Source organism: Fusarium tjaetaba, assembly GCF_013396195.1.
Source record: "Fusarium tjaetaba strain NRRL 66243 chromosome Unknown NRRL66243_c0000025, whole genome shotgun sequence".
Classification (NCBI taxonomy): Eukaryota; Fungi; Ascomycota; class Sordariomycetes; order Hypocreales; family Nectriaceae; genus Fusarium; species Fusarium tjaetaba.
In genome coordinates this window covers 137,678-161,480 of record NW_023501221.1, presented here as the reverse complement: position 1 = coordinate 161,480, position 23,803 = coordinate 137,678, and the positions used below count along the sequence as shown (strand labels likewise).

General features: G+C 48.6%; 11 protein-coding genes across 11 annotated transcripts; 5 read left to right on the top strand and 6 right to left on the bottom strand.

Annotated features, from left to right (window-relative positions):
- Positions 1-56: 56 nt before the first annotated feature.
- FTJAE_1321 (ethionine resistance) lies at positions 57-1,529 on the top strand (the record flags this gene model as incomplete). Its single annotated transcript, XM_037346330.1, has 1 exon — positions 57-1,529. One exon carries the CDS (start codon positions 57-59, stop codon positions 1,527-1,529), a length of 1,473 nt encoding a protein of 490 aa, XP_037211610.1.
- A 585-nt stretch (positions 1,530-2,114) lies between these two features.
- On the top strand, positions 2,115-3,784 carry FTJAE_1320 (cholin permease; the record flags this gene model as incomplete). The annotated part of the gene is made up of 4 exons (XM_037346319.1): positions 2,115-2,402; positions 2,452-3,562; positions 3,615-3,691; positions 3,746-3,784. 4 exons carry the CDS (start codon positions 2,115-2,117, stop codon positions 3,782-3,784), a joined length of 1,515 nt encoding a protein of 504 aa, XP_037211609.1.
- A 126-nt stretch (positions 3,785-3,910) lies between these two features.
- On the bottom strand, positions 3,911-4,750 carry FTJAE_1319 (uncharacterized protein; the record flags this gene model as incomplete). The annotated part of the gene is made up of 1 exon (XM_037346307.1): positions 3,911-4,750. One exon carries the CDS (start codon positions 4,748-4,750, stop codon positions 3,911-3,913), a length of 840 nt encoding a protein of 279 aa, XP_037211608.1.
- A 534-nt stretch (positions 4,751-5,284) lies between these two features.
- Positions 5,285-7,563, top strand: FTJAE_1318 (uncharacterized protein; the record flags this gene model as incomplete). The annotated part of the gene is made up of 4 exons (XM_037346296.1): positions 5,285-5,721; positions 5,772-6,055; positions 6,114-6,346; positions 6,391-7,563. The coding sequence occupies 4 exons, from the start codon at positions 5,285-5,287 to the stop codon at positions 7,561-7,563; spliced, it is 2,127 nt and encodes a 708-aa protein (XP_037211607.1).
- A 582-nt stretch (positions 7,564-8,145) lies between these two features.
- Positions 8,146-8,754, top strand: FTJAE_1317 (uncharacterized protein; the record flags this gene model as incomplete). Its single annotated transcript, XM_037346285.1, has 1 exon — positions 8,146-8,754. One exon carries the CDS (start codon positions 8,146-8,148, stop codon positions 8,752-8,754), a length of 609 nt encoding a protein of 202 aa, XP_037211606.1.
- Positions 8,755-8,842: 88 nt separating this feature from the next.
- FTJAE_1316 (acyl thioesterase 1) lies at positions 8,843-9,694 on the bottom strand (the record flags this gene model as incomplete). Its single annotated transcript, XM_037346274.1, has 1 exon — positions 8,843-9,694. The coding sequence occupies one exon, from the start codon at positions 9,692-9,694 to the stop codon at positions 8,843-8,845; it is 852 nt and encodes a 283-aa protein (XP_037211605.1).
- Positions 9,695-10,504: 810 nt separating this feature from the next.
- FTJAE_1315 (nonribosomal peptide synthetase) lies at positions 10,505-13,828 on the top strand (the record flags this gene model as incomplete). Its single annotated transcript, XM_037346263.1, has 4 exons — positions 10,505-10,786; positions 10,832-11,577; positions 11,623-13,327; positions 13,376-13,828. 4 exons carry the CDS (start codon positions 10,505-10,507, stop codon positions 13,826-13,828), a joined length of 3,186 nt encoding a protein of 1,061 aa, XP_037211604.1.
- Positions 13,829-13,991: 163 nt separating this feature from the next.
- On the bottom strand, positions 13,992-15,743 carry FTJAE_1314 (major facilitator superfamily transporter; the record flags this gene model as incomplete). The annotated part of the gene is made up of 1 exon (XM_037346252.1): positions 13,992-15,743. The coding sequence occupies one exon, from the start codon at positions 15,741-15,743 to the stop codon at positions 13,992-13,994; it is 1,752 nt and encodes a 583-aa protein (XP_037211603.1).
- Positions 15,744-16,469: 726 nt separating this feature from the next.
- On the bottom strand, positions 16,470-18,193 carry FTJAE_1313 (major facilitator superfamily domain protein; the record flags this gene model as incomplete). Its single annotated transcript, XM_037346241.1, has 3 exons — positions 16,470-17,579; positions 17,636-17,869; positions 17,921-18,193. The coding sequence occupies 3 exons, from the start codon at positions 18,191-18,193 to the stop codon at positions 16,470-16,472; spliced, it is 1,617 nt and encodes a 538-aa protein (XP_037211602.1).
- A 1,662-nt stretch (positions 18,194-19,855) lies between these two features.
- On the bottom strand, positions 19,856-20,389 carry FTJAE_1312 (uncharacterized protein; the record flags this gene model as incomplete). The annotated part of the gene is made up of 2 exons (XM_037346230.1): positions 19,856-19,961; positions 20,016-20,389. The coding sequence occupies 2 exons, from the start codon at positions 20,387-20,389 to the stop codon at positions 19,856-19,858; spliced, it is 480 nt and encodes a 159-aa protein (XP_037211601.1).
- Positions 20,390-22,427: 2,038 nt separating this feature from the next.
- Positions 22,428-23,566, bottom strand: FTJAE_1311 (PTH11-like integral membrane protein; the record flags this gene model as incomplete). The annotated part of the gene is made up of 2 exons (XM_037346219.1): positions 22,428-23,217; positions 23,265-23,566. 2 exons carry the CDS (start codon positions 23,564-23,566, stop codon positions 22,428-22,430), a joined length of 1,092 nt encoding a protein of 363 aa, XP_037211600.1.
- Positions 23,567-23,803: the final 237 nt, after the last annotated feature.

The window sequence follows — 23,803 nt, the reverse complement described above, 5'->3', positions numbered from 1 at the left end:
CATCACCATCATCACCCTCCAAGGGAGTCGTTGAAACCACACAAACAGCCAGCAAAATGGCTCCTCAATCTCAAACCCGTCGTCCTCACTTTGAGTCCTTCCCAGACGAAGAAACTCCTTTGATTCAACCTATCCAAGACCCTTCAATCGAACCCAAGAGTCGCTCACCATGGCTCGCCGAGACTGCCATCCTCGTCAAAGCCTCTGTGCCAGTCATACTGGCTTACATGCTCCAGAACAGTCTTCAGACAGTCTCCATCCTCATGGTCGGCCGTCTCTCACCCGAATCACTTGCGACTGCTGCGTTTTCCTACATGTTCGCCATGGCAACTGCCTGGCTGATTGCTCTTGGTGGCACCACTGCCCTCGATACGCTCGGCTCGAGTACCTATACAAGCTCCAAAAATAAACACGACCTGGGAATATTGCTGCAGAGGGGCTTGTTTGTCTTGACCGGCTTTTATGCAGTGGTTGCTGTTATATGGTGTTTCTCTGGATACATCTTCCAGGCTCTTGGTCAGGAAGACTTTATCTGTGTTCAGGGACCCAAGTTCTTGCAGTTGCTGATTCCTGGTGGCCTTGGCTACGTATGGTTTGAGGCGATGAAGAAGTTCCTTCAAGCCCAAGGCATTTATCGTCCTGGTACCTATGCACTGCTCGTCACCTCTCCCCTCAATGCTTTGCTCAACTACATATTCATCTACCCTCTCGGCTTTGGTCTTTATGGGTCACCCATTGCCACTGGTATCTCGTACTGGCTCTCACTCTTCATCTTGGTTGGCTACGCCACTTTCGTGAAGGGAGGCGAATGCTGGGGTGGACTTGAGCCCCGTCGGGCTCTTCAACATCTCGGACCTTTTGCAAAGCTTGCTTTCCTCGGTGTCATTCACGTCGGTACAGAGTGGTGGGCTTTTGAGATTGTCGCTCTCGCAGCTGGCCGTCTTGGAACAATCCCTCTAGCTGCTCAGTCTGTTGTCATGACTTTGGATCAAATCATCAACACTATTCCCTTTGGTCTTGGAGTTGCTGCGTCTTCTAGACTGGGCAACCTCTTGGGGCTGGGAGATCCCATGCAGGCAAGACGCTGTGCTCACGCCGCAGCACTACTATCTGTGTTCTTCGGAACTGTCATCCTTGCGATCCTCATGTCTACAAAGAATGTCATCGGTCGCTTGTTCAATGATGACGAGGACGTCATTTCACTTGTCGCTCACATCATGCCTTATGTAGCACTCTTTCAGATCGCAGATGGTCTAAATGGAAGCTGTGGAGGAGCGCTGCGAGGCATGGGCCGACAATGGGTTGGGGCACTTGTCAATTGTATTAGCTACTATGGAGGTGCTCTACCAGCGGGAATTTGGCTTGCATTCCACGGCTGGGGCCTTTCTGGACTTTGGGTTGGACAATGTGTCGCACTGTTTCTGGTTGGTATTCTAGAGTGGATTATAATTGCTTTGTGTGACTGGCGAAAAGAGATACAGAGGGCCGCAGAGAGAATTGAGAATGGTGGCATGGAGATTGTACATTGAGATAGATGACCAGGTAGAAAATAATAGATGCCCTCAATCTCACTTTGTAATCATGAAAATTCTTTCACCAATATCTCCGAAGTGCTATCAATTCCGTCGTTCATATCGACTTCCTGTTATGCCAGGACGGCACATATCGTCCGTTGAGCGTAAGTTCTCCGCATGAATAATGTCGTAGCCAAGTCGTAAGATTCTAGACCGATGTAACAGTTCTGCGCCGAGATAAGACGGAAATCTGGAACCCCCAATTGATAAGAGGAGCTGGGGTAACAATTAGTCTCGCATTCTAGCAAAAACCATCTGCTCTGATAAGAAAAACGTGGTATCGGCATCCGTCTGCCGCATGATAAACATGGTGCTAGCCAGAATAGGGTCGCACACGCACTGAAGCCACTGAAGCCTATCTCCGTATTACTTATCTTTGCCTCATATGGCCATGCATATATAGATATAAGTGCATGCGTCTCAATTGTAAATGGTTGTTTACAGCGGGAATTGTAGCATGTGAGTGCGTGCAATTGAGTCTGATCATCGCCTCTTTCACCATCTTTGATCATTTCATTCTGCTGACTTGTCACACTCGAAATGGAGGTCGAGAAAGTCAACGGCGGTATCCTTGAGAAAGGAGACATCACTGAAGGTGAAACAACCGAACAAGGCTCCGTCATCAATGCGTCCGGCCATACCGATCAGCTCACTCGCCAGTATGGGCTCGTTGGGCTCACGGGCATTGCGGTGACAGTCAACAATGCATGGGTTGTCCTTGGTTCTTCAATCTCAGTTTCTATCCTCAGCGGTGGCATTTCAGGTGTCATCTACGGCCTCATTGTGGCAGTGATCTACTACACTTTCATTGGCCTAAGTATATCAGAGGTATGTATGATCTCCCAGACCGAGCTCGGCACATCTAACATCTTGCAAGTTTGCTTCATCATGCCCCAGCTCTGGCGGTGTCTATCACTGGGCCACTATTGCTGCCGGACCCAAATGGGGCCGTGTTACTGGCTTCTACACAGGTTGGATCAACTTCTACGGTTGGATGTTCGGTCTCGCCTCTCTCGTCCAAGTCGCCGCCAACGCAGGTGTCCAATGCTACGCCACTCTCACGCCCGGCTTCTCTCCATCAGCATGGCATGTCTACGTCGCTTACCTGATCGTCATCTGGCTCAGTACCTTCGTCGTCATTTTCTCGAACCGACTTGTTCCTTATACTCAGAAGCTTGGCCTGTTTCTCGTTGTTGCAGGTGGTCTTGTGACCATCATTATCGTCGCTGTTATGCCATCAAAGCATGCCTCTAGCGATTTCGTCTGGAACTCGTTCCATGAGAACAACCTAACTGGATGGAACGATGGCGTTGCGTTCATGGTTGGCATTCTCAACGGGGCTTTCACGATTGGGACTCTCGATGCGATCACTCATATGGCTGAAGAGACAAAGAACCCGAAGAAGGATCTTCCTCGAGCTATTTTTCTTTACATTTCCATCGGCGGTGTCTATGCTTTGGCCTTCGCGATTGTCTTGGGATACGCTATCTCCGACCTCTCCGTTCTTCAAGGGAACTCGAACACTTTCCCTCTTGCTGGTATCTACCATCAAGCGACTGGGAGTGCTGCAGCCACGTTCGCACTGCTGTTCATCATTCTCATCTCGTCTCTTTGCTGTGTCATTGGAACAGTCCTGACCAACTGCCGTACCTATTGGACCCTCGCCCGAGACCAAGCTGTGCCATTCTCAAATGTATTCAGCAGAGTGAGTGCCAAGCTTGGTACCCCAGTTGAGTCAACTCTCTTCGTGGCAGTCATTGCCTCGGGTATCGGCGCAATCCCACTAGGAAGTTCGGTTGGTTTCAGCAACTTGACTGGATCGTTCATCATCATCACCACTGTGTCTTACGCTATCCCAATTGTGTCGAATGTCCTGAGTGGCCGCAAACGATTCTCGCCCGGTCCCTTCCACCTGAAGAACTTTGGATACTGGATCAACGGACTTACTATACTACTGATTGTGGTCTTTGACGTGTTCTTTTGTTTCCGTAAGTATTCCTAAACCTATATTTTCTCCCAGATTTTACTGACCGCTGGTAGCCTTCGGTATGCCATTTGATGCAACAACGATGAACTACAACTCTGTTATTCTGTGTGGTCTCTGTTTCTTGATTACGGTATGGTGGTTTCTGTCCGCGTCGAAGCATTACCCAGGGCCTACGTTTCATCAGGTTTATGATGGAGATGAAAACAAAGAAACGGTGTCATAGGAACGCAAAGATCACAATCCAGTTCACCTGTAGTACATATATAAGCTGTCTTTTCAACCGCCGATTCACTCTTCCCACTTGAACCTATGTCCATCGACTTTCGTCCCAGTCAGAAGGACTTTGCTGCTATACGAGACCTCTTGGCCCTCCTTCTGAGCCTCCTCCCAAGGGTTCTAGCCACTTGTCGATGGCCTCCGATGCTGTCTGCAGATCGAAAGACCCAGGCCATCCATGGTCACGATAGATCTGCCTCACATACTGAATATCCAGATCAGTTCCCCATTCCTCTGTTTGGTCAGTAACTTCTTCCTCCGTGATTCTTCCATCTCGTTCAGGCACATTTTCCGCCTCAATTGTAATCCTGCGTTTTCCGGGAATGAGCTTCAATGACTGGTACCGTTCCTTGAGGTCGTCGAAGAATTCCTCGACTGGAACGGCATCAAGCATATCACCCGCATGGAAGTCTTCAAAGATCTCACAGTCTTTGACGTTTAGCCAAAGCTCACGACTGAAGCTCTCATGGCCCACGGCAATGCAAACAACATCACTTGGGTCCATCTGCTCTCCCTCCGATGACCAAAATTCCCAGTCTTGGTGGTAGTTCTTGTGCTTCTCAAAATCGTCGAGAGTGAAGGCAGTGAGATCAAGAAGCTTGGATTTGTAATGGACATATTCGGTACATGTGCTATCGAAGTACGGAAGATGGCGGATAACTTCTATAGCATAGTCGGATTTGAAGTGTCCACAGTGCTCAGGTGTGATTTGTGACCATCCGGTAGGTGGTGGGATTTTGAGGTGAGACTTGTCGTAGTGTAAACTTGTGAGAAACGAATAAAAGTTGACAAACAAAGCCCCAAGTTCATCAGGCATCAGGCGTGGCTCCTGCGTCTCATCAGAGACATCGGAGTCCTCATCAGAGTCGCCGTCTGATTCAGGGGGCGTTAGAGGCGTTTCTGATTCAGCCATCGCGCTTTAGTTGATTGCTGTTCGTAGAGTGACAGCTGGAGGGATCAAGTCCTTTATAGGAGAATTTAGTGTAATACTTTCGGAGAATTCCATTATCGATCTGTTTAGACTACTCCACAGTAATAGGCAAACACTGAAGAGACAACCAACAGCATTCTCGCGATGGCGCCATTCTCCACTATGTTTGTTGGTACTCCTATGTTCATAGACAAAAGATCTTTAAAGTTGGTCCCCGATTATCCGATTGAGAAGGACCTAAAAGCTTCGAAACTTCAAAGGAGAGACTGGTGGCTTAAGGTTAGATCTCCTTGTAATCTTAACTGTAACTACTAATAAAAGGTAGAATACATGTCTGCGCTAGATGGTCGTTGTATTTCAACCCATGGGCCAGTCACAGTCCAGCACGTATGTCATCATGCATAAGGCGGAGTCGTTGAGGCTCAGAGCCCAGCACCAGTCAGATGAGGCAGACTCAGCTTTACTACTTACCCCGTCAATTTTCACCAACCTTTCTAAGCCTTCATCTCCATCAATATGGCAGAAATACTCGGACTGGCTTCCAGTATCATCACAATAGTCGAAGTAGCAGGAAAGCTCGGCACCAACACCATCCGACTCAAGCGATTATGGGACGAAGTCCAAGATGTCCCCGCTAGCATCCAGAGATGCATCGAGCAATTGGAGATCTTGGCTCCCGCTATCGAGGAAATGGATCATGAGTTTGAAAAGACTCGAAATATGATACAGAACGACTCTGCTGCCAAGCGAAGCTTGGAATATTCTCGGAAAGCGGTAGAGACTCTCGACACCTTGGTCAGAGACATGGAGTCACAGATCAACGCGGCAAAGGCCAGTAGGAGACTGGTAGCCCAGCTCAAAGTCAGGATCAAAAGAGACATGATTGAAGATCACCAGCATAGACTCACATCAGCCCTTCAGCTGCTGTCTCTCTCCCAACAAACCTATTTGATGTAAGTCGTGACTCGTTCGCCATGTTGCAAGCACGGCTTAACATTCTCAGTGCTTTATCTCGCGCGCAACCGGAAATAATCATTTCTGAGATACGAAGCTGGCGGGATTCAGAGCATCAGAAGCAACGTCCAGCAGGCAGTGAAGAAGATGGCCAGTCACAAGGTGAGGAACCTAGAGAGGAACAGGCCGGGCAGTCTCAAAATAACTTAAGCATTTGGTCCGCCAAAAAGCCGTTGCCGCGAAGGCGACCCGGTCTACTAGGCAGCTTCACTTTCCAGTCTTATGAGGTTGTTGAAAGCCCTTCAATCCACTACGTGCCAGAAAAGGCACGATGTAAGTCATCTTTGTTATCCCGCACAAACGCTATGAAAATGACCAAGATTGCTTCTAGTCTTTCAAGCAAAGGTACAAATACCTTGGTTCATACAAAGATCGTGGGACTTGTCAGTACTTCGAGCATCGGCCGGATGGACTTTCCAACTGAACACTAGTAATATTCGGCCTTGGGGTGCTGAAATAATTCAGGCCGTCCGAAGGGGGGAAGTTGAGCATATTGTCAAACTTCTCAAGAACAAAGAGGCATCAATCTACGACGTGGATCCTTATGGACATTCGTTACTTGACGTGAGTTGCCACGTCTTTTGATCAAACGCAGACTGACTTCTTAGATTGCCATTTTTTACCAACACATCGAAGCCATCGAGTCTCTCATTCTCATGGGAATTAGCGTTTCTGATGTCGACGCATCGGAGCTATTTTTTTGGATATACATCTGGTTGTGGAAGGATCCTCAGGCAGAAGGTCCAATAATAAAGCTTGCCCATCAGTGGACAAAAGAAACAGGGGGCATATCAATTGAGTATCTGGAAGGACATCCTTTCAGAGATGCCTTCTGGACAGTTCCGAGTGCATACACTCTTTTATCGAAGACAGAATCTGTCCGTCAAGTGTTGCCTTCATTTGACTGGATCGATGTCAACCCAGCGGTTCCTTTAGAGTTGATAAAAAGTGGCCTCGCTGGAATTTCAGACTTCCATCCGTTCGTCTGCACAACACTCCTGGATGGTACTTGCGGCTGCTATGATTCGAGTCTCATATTCCAGTATTTCCATGCACTCTTGAACAACGACGAGAGCTTCCATGACTGGAGGTGCTTAACCAGAAAGGTGTTCCTGGGACTTTCGCCCTTGGATATCGTTCATCCCCATGATGGAGCCTTCTGGAATCTTGCCAGTACTCTTGAAGCACTAGGGAAGCGGCAATTCCGACTCCTCCCTTTCGAAAGGTGGGTACAAAACGCTGTTACTCTGTGGCTCGAGGATGTTGCAGCAGCTGGCATCAACCTCGAAGAGTACATGAGCTTGGAATTGCAATACAACCGAAGGCTTCATAATCATACTGTCCGCAAGGATGCGAAATTGGAGGTTCGGCCAGTGGCGCGTTTACCGGCATCAGGGCCTTCACTGGTAATTCTGTCAGTTGGACCACGGGCTGATGACTGGTCCTTTTCCTGGGATCCATTTGTAGAGGAGCTGTCCGGCGAATTCTGGACAGCACTTGAAGATTCTCAGATAAAAGTGCCTGGAGCTTGGGTAGACGAGAGAACTGGGTATATTGAGTGCCTTATGGGAAACCTCGAACCATGTTGGTTCCGGCGGCAGGAGAGGCGCTACAAGAATAAGTCCAGTATCTCCAATGAAATTCCGAAAGAAATGCATATGCAAGCCATGCGCTTGCAGGGGCCGGAGTGGCCTGAGATCAAATATCGCGAAGGATTGCGAGTACGAGGAATGACTACGTGTGAGGGGTTTTCGCCGTACGAGGCACGGTTTTGGATTTAACTTCTGGCCTTTTAAGAGCATTCCAGATCTGTGTTCGCAACATGCTGACGGATAGAGTTGGAAGTTGGAGCTATACTGAATTCTCAGATGACAACGGTCACGATCATCTGTCGTAAACACTTCGGTAATCCAAGACTCTGTAACTCGCATGATACGTCCCAACGCAGCTATTAACTTCATCGTTGTCTATACCATCTTTTCCAACTCCTCGACTTCCAACATACCGTGATTAAATGTTCTTACCGCCCCTGATGAAACATACTTATAGAGGTCTGTCAAGAGACCAACTGCTTTTCTAACAACTTCAGGCTTTAAACCGACCCCACGCGTTTTGACCATTTAGAGGGGCTTGATGCCTGGCAGCGCTATCACCAGTGAGTCGATAGTCGCAACTGCTTGACTATTCCTAGTGTTCAAAATCGATAGTTCGTCGACACTACACTAAATTTAGTCAAGCCAAGCTTCAAGAGGCAGATTGCAATTTCCCATTCCACGCCTCTTATCTGCTAAAAATCTCGCGAGAGAAAAGCTTGGCTCTCTCTCTTTCCGATAGTTTTCTCTGTGGCTTTTTTGTGTCTCAAAATGATCCCACTTCGAAGCATCGCATTGTCATGTTTGGCTCTGGCCCCTGTGACTGTCTCGGCTGGCGCATGCAAGCCCAGATCCACCGATCTTACAACGGCTGCCTCCTCCACTCTGGAGACCGCGTCGTCCTCCGAAGCCTTCCAATCGACCTCGACCGATCTCACAACCGCGATCGCTTCCACAATTGAGACAACCACAGAAGCATCTACCATCGAGACAACCTCCGAAGCCGCTACCACTACTTCCAGCGCCCCATGCCCAAGCTACACCCAAATCATCCCGCCTCCCAGCGACAAAGTCTGCGGAAAATCAGTCACCAGAGGAACTTTTGAGTCCTCGCCGCTCTACCTTACATCTCAACTGTCAACAACTGGTCTCACTGGATGCCCCAAATACTGTGAAAATACCCCGGGCTGTGTTTCTTTTTATACCGAAGATTATGTACCTGGCCAAGGAGCGCCGACTTTCAAGATCTGCTTCATGTTTAAGGGATATGAGAAGGATATTCCCTTCGGCGAGGCACAGGGTGGAACGTCGGCGTACTATGAACAGGGCTGCTTTGCTTGTGTTCGGGACGAGGCGCCTCAGCCGCCTATCCCCAGTTAAGAGACGAGGAGGTTGAAGATTTAAGTACTAGACCTAAGATCTATAATGAAACTTAAATGAAGACAATGACAATAGTTGAATCTCTTATTCATGGTTTTTCCACGTGCTTCACAAGAAAGGTGAGCAGATCGTCAACTTCTTCCGGTGCTTTGAACCAATGTCCTTCTTGCTCTGCCCCCTGATATTCTCTCCACTCAACCGCAAAACCAGCCTGAATGAGGATGTCTCGCGCCCTTCTTCCCAGCTCGACATCAACATATGCATCGTCGGTCCCATGGCCAAGGAACACGGTCGTTGATGGAGGCCTTTCTCGAGATTGAAGAAGTGAGACCTTCGACTGAGCCCACATCCCAGCGACAAACTCAGTTCCTGCGTCCATAGCTGGCGTTGGTTCCTGTGACAGATATCTCTCGATGCTAGAAGCAAAGGGAAGCCAAGTGTTTGCAGCAAAAAAGGCACAGAGTGGTCTCTCGGTAGAGTCCAGACAAAGCAATGTCCACAATCCCACTGCTGCACCTTGACTGGTTCCTCCCAGAGCCACTTTTGATGCATCTCCGCCAAGTCTTTCAATCTCATTTTCTATAATCGTCTTGATGTAGCTGACCGATTCCTTGATGCCCGGCATCTGAAGGTCTTGCCGAGCCGTGATGTCCGTCAAAGAATGAGCCTCAAACCACGCAGGCATGTCCTCTTGGAAAGCTGTGCTCCATAGCTCACGTGAAGAAGGAAACACCCACCGCCAACTGGGTAGGTTCTGAGCGAGGCTGGACTGATCTGATAACAAGGTCTCTTCGAAGAGCTCTTGTGCAAACTCTTCACCATTGCTTCCTCGACCATGGAGGAGAATAGCTGTATGAGTGTGTGATTCAGTTGGGTCGATTATATAGATTGGGCCAAATGATTCATTTCGGCTTCCAGTCGCGTCGGCTTTGTCACTCATTGTGAAAATGATGCTGAGGGGAAAATGTCAGCTTGAAATCACTGAGTGGAGACAGCCAACCGCCAGCCTGAATCTTGAACGACAGTGGAGAGAGGGAAGATAAGATCCGGCCAGATTGAAAGGCTTTTCGTTCGTACAAATCACCTAAATGAGTTATTTCTATATACATAACTTATGCAGCTATAACGTCGCCATTACCTCAGTTTCGCAAGCGAAATCTACGTTTTGATACAATACTCCATTGCTTAGTTAACCTACACCACGGGGAAGCAAGAGCCGAAGACCCTGTTATTCGAGAGTGATAATCATAATCATCGCGAAAATGAAACATGTTGAAGTTCCGAAGAATAGGGCACTAAAGAATAGAACCAAGATATCTATTTTACAAGTGTAATCCACTGATCAGGAACACTCAATGCTAGACATAGAGACATGGCTCGGATAAGCATCGTCCTCGGCATTTCACTAGGCTAGCAACAGCGGAACCATGGTTATTTGGCATTTGCCGATCCCTAATTGCTTTGGTGTATATCGTGCAGCATCCCGGGGAGAAAGTAGCCGCAGCCTCGCCGAAGCCTCAGATCAAAATCAATCTGACGGAAAATCGCAAATCGGATATCTTGGCATTCAATCTCGCTGAGCTCCCCGCACTGGCGGTTCCCGTTTCCGGGCGACAGTTTGGCGGGGCTTTTATCCGTCAATGAGGGGATTTCACTTTTCCGTCTCTTGGCCCAATGCCATTGACGAATGTGGAGATTCGGATATCCGATTTCTTCACTGTAATATATAACTTCTATTCAATAATTCAACATGAAGGAATGCCCCAGATATGCAAACATTGTCGAAACCATGACTATCAGACACGACTCAAATGCCATTGAGGCTCACAAGCCTGCTGTGCAGCCCTCACAGGCGAAGCTGTTCACCTTGGATGAGATGATCAAGCGTCGCGCCGTGGAGTTGGGAAATACGATTTTGATGGGTGCGCCGGAGACAGGTGTTGATGATTTCATGGAGCATAGTGCTGTCGACATTGATAGATATGCTGATGCGGCTGTTCAAAGACTCCAGAGCCTAGGTCTTGAGCCTGTAGTGAGTTCAGTTCATGGAGGTCTACGGATGGAACTAACTGAATAGGATCCCACGCTTGAGAAAGCACCAGTTGTTGGCATGCTGGGTCAATCAGGCATTCACGTGGTGATACAAATCATTGCTCTCAACAGATTAGGATACTCTTCATTTCTCATCTCGACACGCCTTGCCAGCCCAGCTATTACCCAGCTCCTCACTCTAGCAGACTGCAATGTCATCCTAACAACGCCACCATTTCATCCTGTTCTGAAGGAAGTTCAACAGAACCGCCAACTCGAAATTCTTCCTCTCCTGCAAAACGCAGACATCTTTCATCACAATGCGCCCAGATTCGTCAGAGATTACAGTCCCGAAGCTGAGTCTCGCAAAGTAGCAGTCATTATCCACTCCTCCGGCTCAACAGGTCTCCCCAAGCCGATCTATCTCACCAACTCAAGCTGCATCGGAGCTTTTGCCGTGCACATGAACATGCGAGCGTTCCTCACATCGCCATTCTTTCACAGCCATGGATTTTACGAGGTGTTCCGATCGATCTACTCTGGCAAACCGATTTACTTCACAAATTACGGATTGCCTTTGACGAGAGATACAGTCATGGCGCAGCTCAAGGCTACAAAGCCTGAGATCTTCCACTGTGTTCCTTATGTCATCAAGTTGCTTGCTGAGAGTGATGAGGGTATTCAGATGCTGGCTGATATGAAGCTTGTGCTGTATGCGGGAAGTGGATGCCCTGATGATCTGGGTGATCGGCTGGTAGAGAGAGGCGTTAACCTCTGCGGCAACTACGGGGCGTGAGTATCTCTGCCTCCTTACAAGAATCAGCTAACATATTTCAGTACCGAAACTGGTAGACTCGCTACCTCTGCTCGACCTGAAGGTGACAAGGCGTGGAACTACATCCGCGTCCTCCCCCCAGCAGAGCCCTACACCATGTTCGATGAAGTCGCTCCCGGCCTGTTCGAATGCGTCGCTTTGGATGGCCTCCCATCAAAGAGCACTACCAACTCAGACAACCCACCTGGGTCGTTCCGCACTCGAGATCTCTTCACACAACATCCTACAAGACCCAACCTCTGGAAATTCGCCTGTCGCTTAGATGATCGCTTCACCCTCATCAATGGTGAAAAGGTCCTTCCCATTCCTATTGAAGGTCGAATCCGACAAGAAGAGATTGTCAAGGAAGCTATCGTCTTTGGTGATGGGAGGACATATCCCGGTATTCTGATTGTTAAGGCTGATCGGGTAGCCGATATGCCAGACCATGAGTTCCTCGATGCCATTTGGCCATCCGTCGAGGATGCCAACTCCCGGGCAGAGTCATTCTCACGAATTCCCAAGGAGCTGGTCGTCATTGTACCAGCAGACTCAGCGTACCCGCGTACGGATAAGGGCACTTTCATCAGAGTCCCTACATATCGCCAATTCGAGAAGGAGATTGAGGCTGCTTATAACAGATACGAAGGCCAAGGCGATGAAGCAGGCTCGCTTAAGCTGGAGGGTTCGGAGCTAGAAGATTACCTTCTACAACAATTGAAGAGCAAGTGCGGTGCCGATCTCGAATCTTCTGAAGCAGATTTCTTTGCCTCAGGTGTTGATAGTCTTCAGTGCATTCAGATGTGGAGTCTCATCAAGCGAGAGATCGACCTTGGTGGTAGACAATCTGAGCTGGGACAGAATGTGTTGTATGAGACTGGCAATGTCAAGTTGCTTGCTCGTCAGCTTGAGAGATTGAGAAGTGGTGCAGACGATGAGACGCAGGATCAGCTGAAGATCATGGAAGGGTTGATTGAGAAGTACTCTACCTTTGAACATCATGTCCCCGGATCAGCGACCCAACCTGAGAAGGAGCTCGTATTACTCACTGGTGTTACCGGTGCTCTTGGAGCCCATGCCCTCGCTCAACTCACAGCTCGACCCAACGTGGGAGCAGTATGGGCTTTAGTCCGAGCAGCCAGCGACACCGCCGCTACTGAAAGACTCTACAGTTCCCTCCGAGCCCGCGGTCTATCCCTCAACGAAGAGCAACGCAGCAAAGTGCTCGCTCTCCCCTGCGATCTTAGCCGTCCAGACCTCGGTCTCAGCGAATCCCACATCTCCGAGCTCCGCACAAAACTCACAACCATAATCCATAGCGCATGGGCAGTTAACTTCAACATCTCCGTGCAATCCTTCGAAGACCAACACATCAAAGCCGTACACAATCTAATCCAACTAAGTCTCTCCGTGCAAACACCAAAGCCCGCGCGATTCTTCTTCTGCTCTTCTGTATCATCGGCGGGAGGATCACCACGCCCTGGAAAGGTTCTTGAAGCGCAGGTTCCTTCGCCTGCACATGCTCAGCATACTGGTTATGCGAGGTCGAAGTATGTTGCTGAGCATATTACTGGTAATGCTCGTAAGAATGCTGGTGCGGTGGCGCGGGTTTTGAGATTGGGACAGTTAGTTGGTGATACTAAGGTTGGGGAGTGGAATACGACTGAGGGAATTCCTTTGATGATTCAGACTGCTGTTACGCTTGGTGCCTTACCAGCTTTGAACGAGGTAAGTTTTTAATATTCTACATGGAAATATGGTTACTGACAATGGTAGGAAATGACCTGGCTGCCTGTTGATCTCGCTGCTTCAACGATCCTCGACCTCGCCAATCTCGGCGCATCATCACCTTCAGACCGCTCTTCCGACCCCGATCTCGTCTATCACATCCTCAACCCCGTGCGCTTCCACTGGGCAAATGACATGCTTCCCTCCATGACAAAAGCCGGCTTCAAATTTGAGACCCTCCCCACAGACCAATGGATGGACCGTCTTCGCAACTCCGAGCGCGATCCCGCCAAGAACCCCCCTATCAAACTACTTGATTGGTTTGAGGGTAAGTATGGCAACAAGGCTGCTTCATCAGCTGAAAAGGGGCCATTGGATTACCTTACGGATAAGTCGAGGGAGGATAGTGAGACGCTGAGAAATGTGCCGGATGTCACGAATGTGGAGTATGTTAAGATGATGCTTGGAAGGTTACAAGCACGTTGGGCAGAGAAGGTTTGAGTTAAGCGTTAAAGTTCATTTGATCGTTAAATACTATGCAAGTTCATGCTTCTAAAAGTGCTCTTTCTAAGTTCTAAAACGCAATTGCGTAAGTGATTCGTTGCGTCGCTTTAAAAGTGTATGCATCCTCCTCTATCAACCACAGTCTCTTGTCTTGAGCCTTTTAGTCTTCGTTGTTTTCCTCATCCTCCGGCTGGACCTGCTGCTCCGATAATCTCGGGTTCCTGAGGGCAAGTGCGAATATAATCATGGGTATACAAACGCAGATACCAGCGATACAAAGAAGTCTTTGTACGGAACTGTAGCTGCTGATAATCGCGTCTCGAATGGCCGTTCCGACTGGATAGTCCGGTATCACGGCAAAAGGCGAGTTGTAAATTCTCTTTGCAAGAGTTTCGTCTGGTTGGAAATCGAGGTTATGCTTCAGAGATTTGTAAAGAGTTTGAGTCCAGATGGCACCAGAGAGACATGTACCAAGGGCACTTCCGACATTGTAGAATGATAGATAAAGACCCGTGAGAATGGCCACGTGCTCTCGAGTTGCTGAGGCTTGGATAGACGCCTGAGTCGGATAAGCGAAGAATCCGCCCGCCACTCCGAGGAGAATCTGCGCGGCAATGATTCCGTCTTGAGAAGATGTCGAAGCGCCACCAGGGTATAAGATCAAAACACCGAATGCGACCATGAAAAGCAGTGTGCCTCCGATAATGATGAATTTGAGTCGACGGATCTTAAAAATGACTAGACCAGCTAGAACTCCAGTAATGACTCCGAAGAATGAGAAGAACGAGATAATACGAGTTGCGTTCTCGATGGAAAAGTCAAAGGCGACAATGAGAATCGTATAGAGGTAATTTCCTTGCGTGCACCATGCTAAGTTAAGAAGACTTCGAACTGCCAAGGCTGACCAGACACCTCTGTCACGGAGTAGATGGAATGGTACGAGAGGATGACGAGCACCGCGTTGTTCCCAGGTTATGAAGGCGATCATGAAACAGAAGCCAAGGACGAGAGGGAGGATAATGTACCAACTGCGCCAGTGGCTAGCGGTACCGCCAGCGACGGTTAAGGGAGCCAGAATAAGTGAGAAGGCGAGTACAAGAAGTACGAGTCCGATGATATCGAGTTGGTGGAAGAGATCTGCTCTGCCTTTCTTGGTCTTGAGAGAAACCAAGACAATCTCATCGCTCTCCTTGCCGCTTTCAGATTCCCAGGTTCTCCTCTCAAGGAAGTAAAGGCAGGATAGGAGAGGCAGTGAGGCAATGGGGTAGATGATAGCCCACATTCCAAGACCCCATCTCCAAGTCGTCGTGCTCAGTACCGCAGAAGTGATGTTGCCGCTGATCCACGTGTTAATCAGGAATGGTATCGCTGGGAGATAGCTGAAAAAGACGCGCGCTCGCATGGATGAAAAGTCGGCGATGAGAACTTCCAAAAGAAGGACTATGCATGTATATCCCGTTTGGTAGATAACCGATCCCGTGCAGAAGACTTCAACTGAAGGCGCAGTCGACTCGATCGCGATGCCGATGGTATATAGAACTGTTGAAATGGCGATGACTTCGAACCTGCCAAAGACATCTGCCACCTTTGCCGCCGTAGGTTGAACCGCCACGGCGATAACATTGCGCAAGACATTAATCGTAGAAAGATACGAATGCAGATCAAAACTCGACGTTGCATAAGACTGATACGCCAAACGAACCTGACTCTCTAAACCATACGCATACCCGACCAGGAAAATACCCGTAAAGAGCCAAATTCGATGCGCGCGGGTGAGGTTTTTTGACACCACCGCCATGCGCGCCACGCCCGCCGAAAGCCTCTTAGGATTAGTAGGCCTCGCGGCATTTTGCGATACGTCACCCGAGCTTGGTTCTTGAGCGCCCAGAAGCGGCGCTGTTTCTGAGGGCATTTTCGGGTTGAGGGGAGAGAGTGAAGATTTTTTGAGGGGATGAAACAAGAAAGCTGCAGGTTCAGGCAGCAAAGGCCAGGGGTAGTCTAGAGGGGACAAGAGTCATTTGATTTGATTACGAGTGACTTGACCTTGTGACAACGCATGACAAAGCGCATCTGATAAGATTTCATATCCAATAGTGGCGGATCTAACCGTGGGCTAAGTGGGGACTTGACGCCATTATCACGAATTTGATGCCTGAGGCTTGAGATCATCGGAAGAGATATTGCCAACGAAGGGTTGTCAATTATGTGGATATTAATATTGCATACAACTCTGTCTCAAATTTTCACAAGTATTACCAAAATGTAGTCTGTTGCGCTGCTATTGATCTGCTGTGCCCCTCTGTCAGATTCTGCCAATGTCACCACCCAAAGGCGTTGGGTTGGACTGAGCTTATCAGATCATGCAGGGCAAAACTCAATCCAGGCACCGAAGTAACGGTATCTGTACCAGTGCAAAGCTTACTCGGGGCAGGCAACAATTAATAGAGGCATATGGGCGCAGCTTTTCTTATTTCACGGTCGAATACTTCAAATTTCACCAAAAGCGTGCAGGGTATGCAAATCTTGTGACAATTTTATCCACTTGATCCATATACCCAATAATGATCCATCGCACCTCAAAGACACTGAATAGCTGACTAGGTCTTGGGAACTACAGTCTCCATCAACCAAAAGAAACTCAACAAGTGCCGAGGGATGATACCTTCTCCATAGCCCGACGGATCCGACCGTTAAAAAAGTACAAAGGAACTGCGAGAGACCCCAAGGCAAAATGGATGCCCCCGAACAAGATGTACGTATCCCTGATACCCATCGCGCTGATCCATGAATTGAACGAATGACTGTACCCAAAAGAAATGGCATTTCTTCCTCCACAGGTGAGAACAATTGCAGGTCCCGACATGTGCGGCAGCAATTCTCCAAGCCAAACTCCAGTCACGGCCGAGATAGCACAGAAGCCAAAGTAGAACAGGGCGAAAGCAGCATGCATGCCCACCCAGCTATACTTCGATGGATCCCCTGCCACGATTCCATAGATTATCATGCCCAGAAAGCAGAAAATGGACGGGAGAATGAAATTGGGAAGAACATGCTCAGGCTCTCGAACACCGCCATTTCTCTTGGTCAAGTAGCGACTGATGGGTTCTGCTAGCTCGCCGTATCCCAGACCAAAGAGCGCCCCGATAGCCGCTCCAATTTGCACCGTTCCGACGGTTTCTGGGGAGAAGTTCCAGGGCGGCATCTCAAGGCGCTGGGCATAAGTCAAGCTCAGCACCACGAGACCTCCAAACACCATACTGTTGAACAGCAGGACCCAAAGAGTACCTGGCACAAGAATACAAAGAAATATGTCTTTGTATGCACCAAAGAACCGGGCGACAGGCGATGGTTGAACTGTGAAAAGTGCAAACTGGCGCTTATACGAGAGCTCTGTGGGATTCTCTGACTGAGCATCCTCAATGTCAAAACCAGCGTCGCGGGCGGCTTGCGGCGAGGCAAAGGTTCGATGAGTACCATATGCATCCGTCGCATGGATTCTCCCGCTAAGCTCTGCAGCACGACGGTTGAAAAGAGTCTCGGGGACGCAGAAGATGATGAGTATCATTGCAAAGACTGCAAAAGCTAACCAGAACCAATAGTTGAGTCTCCAATTGCCACCCGAGTTCTCAATGATAAAGGGAATGGGGATCAGTAGTATAGAAGACCCGATGGCGGTGAACGCCCAATAAGCAGTGAGTCGTGCGCTTCGCTTATATAGGAATGACATGTCGAGGACGATAATCGGTAGCTACCAGCTATTAGCCTCGAGCTTTTGCGTGGATCAACAGAAGAAGCGAGACATACCAGACAGTCCGAGATACCTGCAGTGAGACCCTGCAAACAACGTGCTCCAAGATGAGACTCAAAGGACTGTGACTTGGCAGCCCAGATAATCGATGCCACAAAGATTATGTTGCTCAAGATGAAGGCGAAGCGGCGACCGAGTGCCATGGACAGGGGAACGAAGAAGAAGTTTCCCAAGCCCATGCAGAGGGAGGGATAACTAGCAAGGTCTGCAATACGGTCGGGATGGAATGTCTAGAGCCCATTTGTGAGTAACTACTAAAGCATGGTGGCATTTTGACTCACACCACGCGTTTCCTTCATGTATTCGGCGATAAGGTTCCCAAAGAAGAGGGGTGTAGACTGGATAACACCGAAACCAGCGATGCCATACATGCAGACGGCCAAGAGAACGAGACGCTGTCGCCAGATCCCAAAGTTGAGGGGATCGTTGGGGTCTGACGATGGAACTGGCAGGTTTCGAACATTTCCGTGATCATCGTACAGAAGAACTCCGGCGCTGTTGCCTCCAGCGTCTTCGACATTCTTGGCCTTGCCATGATGATCATCTTTTTCCATGATACACGACGAGGAACTAACTTGGTAAGGGTAGCCTTGGATGGAGATCTGATAGATAGAATATCTGCGCAATAAAGTTCTTTCCCGGTATGAAATGCTGCAATGAATAATCGGTAAGATAAAAGGAGGATGCCACGCAATTTAAAATAAAGACAGTATAGGCGACTTGCAAGGGGTTCCACGATAGTCTGGGGCCCCGTGAAATTCTAATTAGCACTCCAGGGTTTACCCCGCGGTCTGGCCCAGCAGATCTATTTTCTGGTGGCAGCGAGACAGCGTTCGGGCCGAACTGGAATGTACGGCAGATATCAAGTTTGCTAGCTTCACTTCCCAGCAACCCCGATGTTCGGCCCGAAAATCGTCAACAACTAATCCTTTTGCGACTTGCACGGGCTTGCAAGCTACAGTTTCGAGATAAATTGATGTCAGATCGCCGTGGCCTCATTAGCCGAGGTCTTCCAGTTCGGGTTCGTCTCATATCAACTTCGATATCTGGGAGATCTACTCCGTACGGGAAGGGCGTCTATCACGGTTGGCTCACGGTAGCATCAAGAAAAGAACCCGCAAGCCCCAGATTCTGCAGAGACCACACCGGGGGCTTGTGATCTACGACCAGCTCATTGAATAGAGAAATGGTTTGTGTAAAAGTTCTTCTCCTGACAGACGACGGTATTTCTGTCACAACTGCTTATTGAAGAAAATTACCATATTTAGAAGCATATTAACCCATCCCGACTGAACATTCGGTGTAACATATTAAGGGCATATGTATTATTTTAAAGCTATTGAATTACTGGAAGAGAGAGAGGACTGATCTTAACCTGGATAGTTCTAGTTTTTCGTTTAGTATTCCGTGATTTTTGAACTTCGAGCTGCGAACAGTAACCATAAACGCAAGACATTGATGGTGAATACCTAGAAGCCTAGTCTCCTCAGCATCGTATGACCCTGTCAATTAGAATCAGTAACATCATCAAGAAACAGCTATCTGAGGTTATCGATAATGATAGGTGTGACAAAGTTCGATAAGCCACCGAATGTTACCACTCCAGCCATATGGGGATAATCTAGTGCTCCGCAGTATTATTAAAGTGGTTCAAATGAAGCTCAGAGGTGACTGTAGTACTGCGCAGGAATGCCAAGGTTGATATGTCAAGAACACCAAAGTTACAAGTCTGCAACCTCAACAGCAAATCCGAATATAACCTGCCAATCAAGAGACCCGGAGGCCAGAAAAAATCACTGTCTTGCGAGGGTTCACCAACCAGTTTGGGGCAGCTGAAAAGCAGGCTGCGGATCGACGTGAGACAGGTGGAGGCAGTGCATTTTCAGCATTATCCATATAATAGCTGACTTTGCTTGTCTTGATTCACCGACAACGATAATACATCGATATGACAGAAACAACTTACTCTACATTCTTAACTACCACGTCTCCAGCGGCTTTAGACGTCTTAAACCAAAGTGAAGAGTCTAATACCTGCGGTTTTATAGATACGGACTCAGGCAAGTACTCCTCTCATTTTCCATTAATGTACTATTCTCATAAGATAACTAGAAATCCCGTGGACGTGTCCTGGAAAAGGCGCATGTCTATACAATGGACCATATTCCGCAGTTGGTTGTTGTTGGAGTGAGCCATGCACCGTCGTCTCGGTATGTTTAGGCTATACCGCAGTTAGCCAAGGACAGTGCAATGAAGAAAGCCTCAGTGCTGGGACGAGTTGTTGGCAAAAGGTCTTTCCAAAAAGTGATTTCGACATCGAGACTAACGATGTATAGTACTGATGCCAGAAATCCATACTGTCAGACCTGGAAATACTACGATATCTCTGCTTCACTTGTTTGGTGCACAGATGTACAGCCCACCGCAGAAGTGATCATTTTCAATCGACCTATTCTGACAGCATCAGATACTTTCTCAACTAATAGAAGTCCTGTATCAACGGCACCGGAAACAGCATCGACTAGTGCATCGCCTGAGGAGGCACCATCTCCCACCGAGGTTTCGGAAGGCAAGTCTGGGGGCATGTCATCAGAGAACAAGATAGGTCTTGGTGTTGGTCTACCTGCAGCTGTGGCGGGTATAGTCTCAGCTGCTTTGGCAGTTTGGTTGGTAGCAAAGAGGAGGAGGAGGACAAGAGCGGCGCCAGTGGTGCCACCAGTTCCCTTAGTGCCAGCAACTCCGACAGTCATTTCTGGTGGCGATAGTTCAAGCTCTTAGATTCAACATTGTTTTAGAATAACCTGGTGTTGATATTTATCGGCAGAGCGTCTTAATGGGAAGCAATTATTAAGAGATTTACAGACTCAAAATGCCAATTGCCCTGGCAATTTATTTTAAGGTAGCTGGATCGAGAAACATGAAGTTGTGTCGAGGGTGGCTATGTTAGTATTGTGCAGCCACATCCAAGCTTTCGCTCGAACATACCATCGAAATGCTGGAGCGATTACGCTGCCGTAATTGGTAAAGCATTTTCGTATAATATCCAAGTTGCAGGCTAGATGTGTGATTTGCAGTTGAGGCTTGTGACTGAGAGTTTAAATCAGCCCTGACTGCAGATCGATCTATGCTGAAATATATGCTAGATGTTCTCTGTGACCAAAACCTACCATTATAGGGTTGTTTATCCACGGTTCCGTTATTCTCTTATCCACCGAGTCGATACTGCAGGGTAAGAAGTGTCAAGCTGTCTCCTATCTGAAATTATCGCAGCCCCTTCATCCTGTCGATAACACAACAGATGCCCTCCAAGTCGACTAGATATGACCGTTGATATCGACTAGGTGCATGTTCGTATCGATGCCGGAGTCACTAACTACGGCGTGGCGTCAGGTAAGTCTACATTACGGTACGGGTGAGGAGGTGAGGTCCCCGGAGGATACAGCCCCAGTAACCGAGTTACGCGCGCTGGCCTTGCCGGGAGGCACTTGGCAGTCTACGGGCATGCGTCACTCTCCCGTTGCCGAGATAAGGTCTAAACGATTCAGGTGAACTAGATCAGGTCCCCGGTTTATACTGACAGTGGCTCGTCGAGAATTATCGACCAAGGCATAAACTAGAGCATGTTGACATTGCGGACTGGCATTGCGATCCCTAAGAATAGATCAAAACTCATGTAACCTCAAATTCGAGAACAGAAGGTGCGATGCGTAGAAAGTTTGGCATCTTGATGATGCTGAATTTCAGAACACCTCAGTCGAGCTTCGGCCGCGGACCTGAATCCGCTCCGGCTACAACATCGAAATAACCCTACAGGCGAGTTAAACCCAAATTGCAAAGGGGTCAGACCCATCAGTGGTCCAAGTACGAATCCCGGCAGTCCAGGTCCACATCGCGGCGTTGGGCTGAACGCGCTTCTGCTTGATTGAGTGTAGCGTGCAGCCTAAGGTTATTTGCTAGAACATCGAACGATTTCATCATAATCTCTGTGTTATCAGCAGGGACCCAACACTCCGTAGAGTTCTCAGATAATTGTAAAGGGGTGACAGCAGCTCGGCAGATGCCAGGAATACGTAATCCCAGGGACGCGGTACGGGAAACGAGCTGCATTTGGGTGGCCGCCACGGACCTGCATGCATTGTAACTGATCCTTGATACCAAATCCCTGACACCCGGAGTTCTGGATTCGCCTCGCTGTTCTGTGCCTCCCAGCGACAGAAGCCCAGGATTGCTATCCAGGTGCCCGGTATTTCCAACGCAAGAACTGCCCTCGTGCGATTTAGAGTTCAGGGCACAAACAAGTGATATTGTAAGTAACGCAAAGGCCATGTGTTTTAACGACCGTTTTCGGGTCACTCGCACGAGCACAGTAGCATTGAGGGCGGGAAGTGGGCAGACGGAAAATGCAACCTCGCCAATCGAATTGGGATGAATTGTCACAGGATTCATTGGAGTCGGCGTACGGATGCACTTCACAGGGGAAATGGTACCTACAAATTTCCGCTACCTTTTCCGACGGTTCCGCTGACCAATGCAGCGTTAGGCGAACCGGTTCCTTGGTGAGCGCTGATCCCACTCGTTTTCTGGAAGGTCATCTTTTCTTGGCCTTGTCGATCCCTGTCGTGGAAGTTGGGGGGTGATCCTTCAATCGGGTCAACCGTCGCCGAATGGAAATTGGAGGTGCACGATTGTGCGAAAGCCAAGCTTTGTCCCTCGCGATCAAGAGTACTCGGAAAATACATTATTGTGGAGGAAAATAATGGAACTTATTATTATTACAACGCAGATAGGCTATTTTTGATCCCGTAGGATGCTCAGTTGGCTCGAATTCGACGCAACCTCCGTCTCATCCGTCCGTGAACCCGTGCCCTTGGAATTCTTTCGGGAGTCGATGTATTCCGTGACAGTAATTTCTTGAGTCCGTAGAATACCCTCAGAAGGCTGGCGACTGTGACGGACAGTACCGAGAGCGTATGTTTCTGTCGTAGGATCGTCTCCAAGTGTATCAGTTACCCTCGTGTTCTTCCTACTCCTCATCCCAGTTCCGTTGGATTGCGAATGAGAATAAACGTATCCAGTGCCCTGTTTCTTCTTATTCCAGAATCCATATAGAGTCGGTGCATTCACGACGATTGTCGCGGTGAGGAGCTCGGTGCTGGCCCATGTTGTACGATTCACCTGGCTGTCTTTGTTCATGGCGTTAATCGGCAATCGGATGACAGTAATAGCGACGATAAAGATACCAAGAGTGAAGAGTACGTAAAGCTTGAGTTTGCGCTTCCAGGACGTCTTGAGCGAAAAGAATAACGGAATCGGGACAGCGAGAAGCATCACGTCAGTGACGATGTTGAGAACTCCAACGACGATGAGTTGCAGTTGGGCCTTGGAGCACGTTCCAGGATCTGGAACGACCTGCCAGTACAAATGAAATGGCACGCACTCGCTGAAGGTCGTGACTTGGACAGCGACGTAAGTGCCGAAGAAAACGAGAAGAAAAGAATACATAATCGTCTTCTGATATCGCAAGTTGAGGAGTAATCGTCGGTAAACATCGAGAAGCACAAGCTTCTGTAACCAAAGGCTAAAAAGCGTCAGCACGACTCGAGCCGAGTCAGAAGGAACACTAACAAAGAATTGTAAAAGACTCGATTGGTAATGGCGAATTTACTCCCAATCTCCCGCCGATAAATAACCTCATCCGTAAAAACCATCTTCGCCCGAAGACTCGGTTTAATATTATTCGTTCCCCAAGTGAGAACGACATGAATGAGCGCCAATCTCACAGCACAGCATAGAATGGCGCCCATTGTGAGGTAATCGCCGAGCACAAACTTCTGCTTGGCGACCTTTCTCCATATCAGCCGCACCCCCATGATCAGGAGTGACAAGCAGCTAAAGAACCAGTGAATGAACAGCGTAGGATCCTCCATCGTGTCGAGTTACACTGCGAAAACGGAAAGAAAAGAAACGAGAACGAGGGAGATTCTCGCAGCCGGGGGATGGGCGCAGATCACATATCTTTTTATTACTACGACATCTGTGAATGGTTTGATGAAACGCTTCCTGTTACCTGCTTTGCTTCTTTTCAGCTTTCCGCCACTTGCATCCCAGCGGGAGCGTTCCCCGTTAATTACGCTTGTTTTTTGCGTGTGTTGGTTTAACTTGAG